This window comes from Poecilia latipinna, unplaced genomic scaffold (genome assembly GCF_001443285.1).
Source record: "Poecilia latipinna isolate Pla-1442-1.1 unplaced genomic scaffold, P_latipinna-1.0 Scaffold969, whole genome shotgun sequence".
Classification (NCBI taxonomy): Eukaryota; Metazoa; Chordata; class Actinopteri; order Cyprinodontiformes; family Poeciliidae; genus Poecilia; species Poecilia latipinna.
In genome coordinates this window covers 116,605-123,416 of record NW_015113585.1, presented here as the reverse complement: position 1 = coordinate 123,416, position 6,812 = coordinate 116,605, and the positions used below count along the sequence as shown (strand labels likewise).

The following is a 6,812-nucleotide window of genomic DNA, read 5'->3' as shown; positions in this document are numbered from 1 at the left end:
TGTCTGTCTGTCTGTCTGTCTGTCTGTCTGTCTGTCTGTCTGTCTGTCTGTCTGTCTTGTTTAACTGTAATGACTACGGTTCATATAACTGGATATTCAAGAACCTCCAGAACTTCATCAGCTGTCAGTGCTAAAACAGCTTTCCACAGTTTCTTAATTGTTGCTTATTGCTCCTGACATACACCACTCCTTTCTGCCCCCGTTAAAACAGATAATATTCATGAGGTTGGAAAATCCCACCCTTGTCTTTGTGTTTGAAAGCACACTGATTGGCTGCTTGGAAATCCTTGCTCAGCTGGTTCTTAGTCTTACTAAAGAGTGCGAAGACGCAAGATTCGTCACTTGAAGGGAGTTTATTTGCCTTTGAAACAACAGACACATTTCTTAACCCTAAAACAATGAATAATGTTTCAACAATTTCACTGTTTTTTCTTTCAGGTCTGAATGAAACGAGTCGGAATCACAGATCAGCTCTCTTCTTTCTCAGTTTGATGTGTTACTGCATAACTGTCCTTGTAAATGTTTGTCTTATTCTGATCATCATCTTGGATAATGAGCTCCATGAACCAATGTATATTCTGCTCTGTGCTTTTTGTATGAATGCTCTTTATGGAACAGCAGGTTTCTATCCTAAATTTCTGTCAGATCTGCTCTCTCCTGTTCATGTCATCTCTTATTCAGGCTGCCTTCTGCAGGCTCAGGTGTTGTACACCTTTGCCTGCAGTGATCTGTCCATCCTTTCCCTCATGGCGTATGACCGGTATCTGGCTATATGTCGACCACTGGAGTACCACTCTGTCATGTCGAAGCAGAGAGTCATGAAGCTGACGTCCTTTTTTTGGTTAACATCAGCTTTCATTGTTGCACTCAACCTTTTTCTAACATATAAACTAAAGTTATGCCGTCCATATATTAACAGACTTTTCTGTGTAAATTGGAGCATTGTGTCACTGGCGTGTTTCCCTAGCGAAACCTCTATTAATGAAATTGTTGCAAACATTACAATACTAATTTGTATTCTTTGTGGTGTCTTCATTGTTTGGTCATACATGTACATCATTAAAAGATGTGCCAGTTCTATGGAAAACCGGGCAAAGTTCATGCAAACATGTGTGCCACATTTAATTTCCTTGTCCACCTTTATTCTAACTATTTTGATTGATATTATTAATAATCGACGTAGTTCTGCAGATTTGGCCAAGACTTTGCAAAATTTTATTGCTATGGAATTTCTTGTCATTCCTCCCTTCATAAATCCACTCATTTATGGTTTCAAACTGACCAAAGTTAGAAACAGAATTATTACTTTTGTTACTCTCAGATGTAAATAAATGTAAGCACATTTCTTTCAGACGTATTAAAAAGCAATGCTTTCATAAACTTTTATTTACTTTGATTTTTGCTTTCTATTTAGTTTTTTTTTTCTGCTCAGAAATTTTTTTTCTTTAATTCTTGTTTCAAGGCGGTGAGAGTTAACTTTAAAAAATTTGTTTAAAATTTGACTTCAGAAATGTTTCATCTCAAATGGTTTTATATTTTGATATTCTGTGAAAATAAACATTTTAAAAATAATGTCACATATGAGAAGGCAATGTGTTTTGTCAGTCTATTTGAGGGTTGGAAGGCAGCTGTGGAAAAAATATTGCTTGCATGATAAACCTGACAATATAAATATTTTAGCTGTTATTTGGCTGCTTCATCTTGCAGGATGTTATTTTAAACAATAAGTTGCATCTTTACTGATTAAAACCAAATTTCAAAATGGGGGAAACACTTTTCCACAAGATGATCGATTCATCCATCATGTGTTATGCTGATAAGTATAGAAGGGATTCCCTCCTGGGAGATAACAAAGATCACAAATTTTTAAGGAACATAATCTCTGTAGAGGGTCGGACATTTAACCATGAGGAGATTGTCTTCCAGTAGCATGTCCTTGGAAAATTTTAATTTCATGTGTCCAAATTACTATTGGCCTATTTTTCATGGCCACAATTCAAAATGAGACGAGAAAGTGTGCCATTACAATCAGGTGTGTGTAAACCTCACAGTCAGGAAACAGCTACAAGGAAAACGGCTGCCGTATGTTGCAGCTGCTATCCAGGTGGAGATGGATGCATCAGCTGCTGGTGCTCTGACCAGCCACAGCATTAGGCTTTGCAACTGGTGATGATAAATGTACACCAACATGGCCGTCATTAGGCATGAAGTTAGTACAGGAGGCAGCCAAATCCATCAAATTAACGGCTATTTTCCATACTGGAGCAACACATGGGGCTCAGCAGCAACAACAGTAGGTTAGCAAGCATTCTCTACGTGGCACTATCATCCCATCCTCTGTGTTTTTGGATGTGTTGAGGTGGCACAGAAAATTTAAACCAGCCTATTAGCAACGTCACACCATAGGCGCATAAACAATTAATCAACTTGATCAATTAAATTTAAAAATGCAGCGTCAGATTCTCCACACAAAAGTATTGCAGGAGGGATCGTTTCTTTTTACGTCTGATTCTTTCATAGGGCATCACAACTTGTACAGTTGCTTTGTGGTGCGCTCAAACAGAAGAAAACCAGTAACAGTGTTGACTGGACCTCATAATGTTTTCAGGCATTTTGAAATGCTGATACCGGCCTTTGGGCCACACGTCCTTGTCAGCACAGATAACTTTTCACAACTGAGCTATTAATATTCGATATGTCCGAAGTTTTGGATCCTTGATCTACACGTCAACAATGCTGCTTTGCTACTTTCTCTAAATTTTTGATAGACATTCAACATATGCTAACAAATAACTTGGCAGCACACTGTCTGACATGTACATTGATATCTGCGGTTTACGTTGCCAATGATTTTTACAATATGACTGCAGACCAGAGTGGTGATACAGACATCCCTGTGCTTCAGTCTACACCCACTACAAATGTAGACGGGAGTACAATAATCATTTTTATTTCTAGCCTGGGTCCAAGGTAGGTGCAGGAAGTCCTTAGTCCTAGTCAGTGGTTGGATCATGTGCATGTGGACTTGGTGGGTCTGCTGCCTTCTTAACAAGGTTTCAAACATTTCTTGACCCATAATCGATCAGGCCATCTGGTAGCCTATGTTTACAGTTGTGGCCTGCAGCATTTTTGTCAACCTGAGTCACATGTTTCGTTCTCTCTTCAAACATAACTTGCAGAGACATTATGTTTCTTTCAGAACTTTGGTCCGCCATGGCCACAACCTACAGGCTAATGGAGGCGGTAACACTTTATTTGAAGGGGGGTGAATAAGACTGTTATGACACTGTCATGACATAACACCTGTCAAGAACATGAATAAGCCTTCATGAATATTTATGACTGTTGTCATAAAGCGTCATTCGGTAAATGACACTTTTAATACAAAGTTGACATTATTCAAAATGTCTTTGTTATGACAACTTGACATTAACCAAGAAATCATTACTGATTAAACTTTACCTTTAATAACATAAAGATACCTAATTTTTAAAGTACAATCAGTAATACTTTTATAACAAATTTATATCATTTATATCATGGAGGCTAATGGAGGGCAAGAGTCCTGAAACTTTTAAACATGTCCCTGGTTCAACACGCCTGAATCAAATGAGTGAATTACCTCCACAGAACGCAGTCAAGTTCTGCATTCTGTGGAGGTCTTGCTAATGACCTGATTATTTGATTCACGTGTGTTGAAGCTGACATAGATACATTTATAGTTTTGTTTTTGATAAAAATGTAGCATCCTAATTTTATTCATGTTTGACAGAAGTTTTAATTTTATTAAAGAAAATATTAATATAATAAATGTTTTCTGTTTTTCTACTAATAATAGGTTAAAGTTATGTTATTAGTTTTAGAATAATTTATAAATGCATGTATTTTATGTTTAATCTCCCCCATATTTATATAGCAGTTTTGGATTAAACCATGCCAATTCCACTATTATAAGCAGTTTGTGGGAACTTTGTGGGAACTTCTTCCTCATTGGTCTTTCGTTTCTCATTAATTCAGTTTTTGTAGGCATACATGATCACACTTGCTGCTTTCCTGCCATTCCCTGGAGAGTCAGTTTGACCTCCAGAACTTCACTTGTTTGCTCTGGCCTTCATCTCGCTCTGTTATGTTATTGCAATCTGCCTCTGTTCCCCCCAGAAGATTTGCCCCACCTGTCTGCCCCTGTGGAATCAGCTATAATTTTGTGATGTATCCAATTTTCACCAGTCAGTGCAGCGCACTGCACAACAGAAGGGCTATAAGCTTGCTTGAAATGCCACTGCAGCAGGGAAACGAGATTAGACACTATAATTGAACTGGTTGGGGAGCAAAAGACACATTTTTAAACCAAGATGAACAATGTTTCAGCAATTTCAATGTTTTTTCTCTCAGGTTTAAATGAAGCAAGAAATTACAGATCAACTCTTTTCTTTCTCAGTTTTTTGTGTTACTCAATAATCATCCTTGTAAATGTTTGTGTTGTTCTGACTATAATCTTGAATAATGAGCTCCATGATCCAATGTATATTCTGCTCTGTGCTTTTTGCATGAATTCCATTTATGGAACAGCAGGTTTCTATCCTAAATTTCTGTCAGATCTGCTCTCTCCTGTTCATGTCATCTCTTATTCAGGCTGCCTTCTGCAGGCTCAGGTGTTGTACTCCTTCGCCTGCAGCGATCTGTCCATCCTTGCCCTCATGGCGTATGACCGGTATCTGGCTATATGTCGACCACTTGAGTACCACTCTGTCATGTCGAAGCAGAGAGTCATCACTTTGGTTTGTCTTGCTTGGTTAATACCTTTCTTCATTATAGCTGTAAGCACCTTATTAGCATCAAGGCTGAAGTTATGCAGCCCATATTTAAACAGACTGATCTGTTTGAACTGGAGCATTGTTATGCTTGCTTGTTTTCCAGCCGAAACGATTCCTAACAGCATCATTGGAAATATTACAATATTAATATATGGACTTCATGGTGTTGTGATTGGTTGGTCCTATCTGTTTCTCATCAAAACTTGTGTTGGTTCTATAGAAAACAGGAGAAAGTTCATGCAGACATGCGTGCCACATTTGATCTCTTTGTTCACGTTTTTAGTAACTATATTTTTTGATGTTATATATATTCGATTTGAGACTAAGAATTTACCACCAACACTTAAACACTTTGTTTCAATAGAATTTCTTATCTTGCCTCCTTTAATGAATCCCCTGATTTATGGCTTCAAGTTGACCCAAATAAGAAAAAAAATTATGAGTGTGGTGACCATGAAAATGAAATGACCCTCCTTTAGTCTCACATTATCTAAAGTTAAGTTTTAAGTTTAGAAAAGAAATTTTAAACACTGATTTTGTCATATATTTTTCTATTACTTTAACTCAAAAATACTTATCTATTTGTGCTTACCCATGAGGTCATGCCATGTTATTTTTTCTAATTTGTAACTGTAAATGTTAGTGACTTGCCTTGTAATGTATTTAGATGTAAAGCACAAAATTATAATTGTAAGAATAATTTGTCGTTTTAGTTCAGGAATGACTAATTTCAGAGGACTAAATACATTGTAGCTTTGTTCCATTTTTAGAATGGCTCTAAATTGATATGCAATACTTTTATTTGCTATACTCACTGTATTATGTTTGTTTTATTCTAAAATTAAATGAGCCTTTCTCAACTGTTTGAATTAAATATAAATTTTGTTTGTTTTTTATTAGTATATTTTATTGTTTATTTTATATATTTATGGTTCAATACATTGATTTGTTAGCAATGGCATTTCCTGAATCCCATGGTCAGTGTTGTTTAATTCACAATTTCTTTATGGTTTATTTTATGATTGCTGTTTTGGCTGTTTGGGGGGTGGCGGGGGGTGTTTGGGTTCTTTGCCTCCTATTCTTATCCCTTTGGAAACCATTTTATATAAAAACTCACTGATTTATTGATTGATTGTACAAATGAAAAACAAGTCAACATGTCAGAAAATAACAGGAAATACTTCACAATCTACAACCCAGACTATTATATTTGCATGTGCAGCTGGTGATGAAATAAAAATTTGTCAATTAAATCTAACGGAAGGTGTCTTTTTTTTTTCTACATTTTCATAATAAATATGAATAGATTTTAATCTGGTTAGCAGATTAATTTAACCTTTTCTATTCTTTGTTATTTCATGTGCATCTTCTTACTGTATCTGTGCCCTCTCTCCCACACACTATTTTCAGCCTTTACAACTGTTCACTTATGAAGATGTAACTTGATTTTCCGAGCAGTCTTTAAATGCACCACATGTCGACCTGTGGATCTAATCACCGAGGGGAGACGTCATGTGCCGCTGAGCTGAGATACGGGGGTAAAACTCTCTCCATAGTCGGAGGCCTTAGTCCTCCAAGATGCTGTCACAGGTTCAAATCCCAGCCTGGTGGCTTTTCCCCCCACCCCCTCTCTCATAACCCACTTCCCTGTCTGACCACTATCAAATGAAGACCACTAAAGCCAGAAAAATAATTTGAAATAAATAAATAAATAAACAAACTGGCCATATATTAAATATGACACTATGACAAATATCAGAAGGCAGTGATGACAATGATTAGGAACATACAAATAGATGGCAGACATAACATGACAACATGTTAAAGGATTTCATAATTACTGAAAAACCTGGGAAAGAGAGGGAGAGATTACTGGTGCAGGTCACAGGTAAATGTGGTTACCCCAATAGGTAGCAAGTATGAAATTTGCCTTACCACTAGATCATCCTGTGGCTTTGAATACCCATGTCACTTTGGTATTTTTATCAGTGATTCTTG

At 36.8% G+C, this 6,812-nt stretch overlaps 2 protein-coding genes across 2 annotated transcripts in view; both read left to right on the top strand.

Moving 5' to 3' along the window:
• The window catches only part of LOC106958199 (olfactory receptor 6N1-like), an 8,949-nt gene extending 7,432 nt beyond the window's left edge, over positions 1–1,517 (top strand). Inside the window, exon 3 of the mRNA XM_015049983.1 lies at positions 439–1,517. Within this exon, the coding sequence (XP_014905469.1) occupies positions 439–1,331 (893 nt within the window). The 3' untranslated portion in view covers positions 1,332–1,517. The remainder of the gene's footprint in view (positions 1–438) is intronic.
• A 2,796-nt stretch (positions 1,518–4,313) lies between these two features.
• On the top strand, positions 4,314–5,282 carry LOC106958195 (olfactory receptor 11H6-like). The gene has a single exon (XM_015049978.1). The coding sequence runs from the start codon at positions 4,353–4,355 to the stop codon at positions 5,280–5,282; it is 930 nt and encodes a 309-aa protein (XP_014905464.1). The 5' UTR covers positions 4,314–4,352.
• The last annotated feature ends 1,530 nt before the right edge of the window (positions 5,283–6,812 follow it).

Coding starts and splice junctions, on each gene's coding strand:
- LOC106958195 (XM_015049978.1), top strand. CDS start 4,353: ATGAACAATGTTTCAGCAATTTCAATGTTTTTTCTCTCAGGTTTAAAT.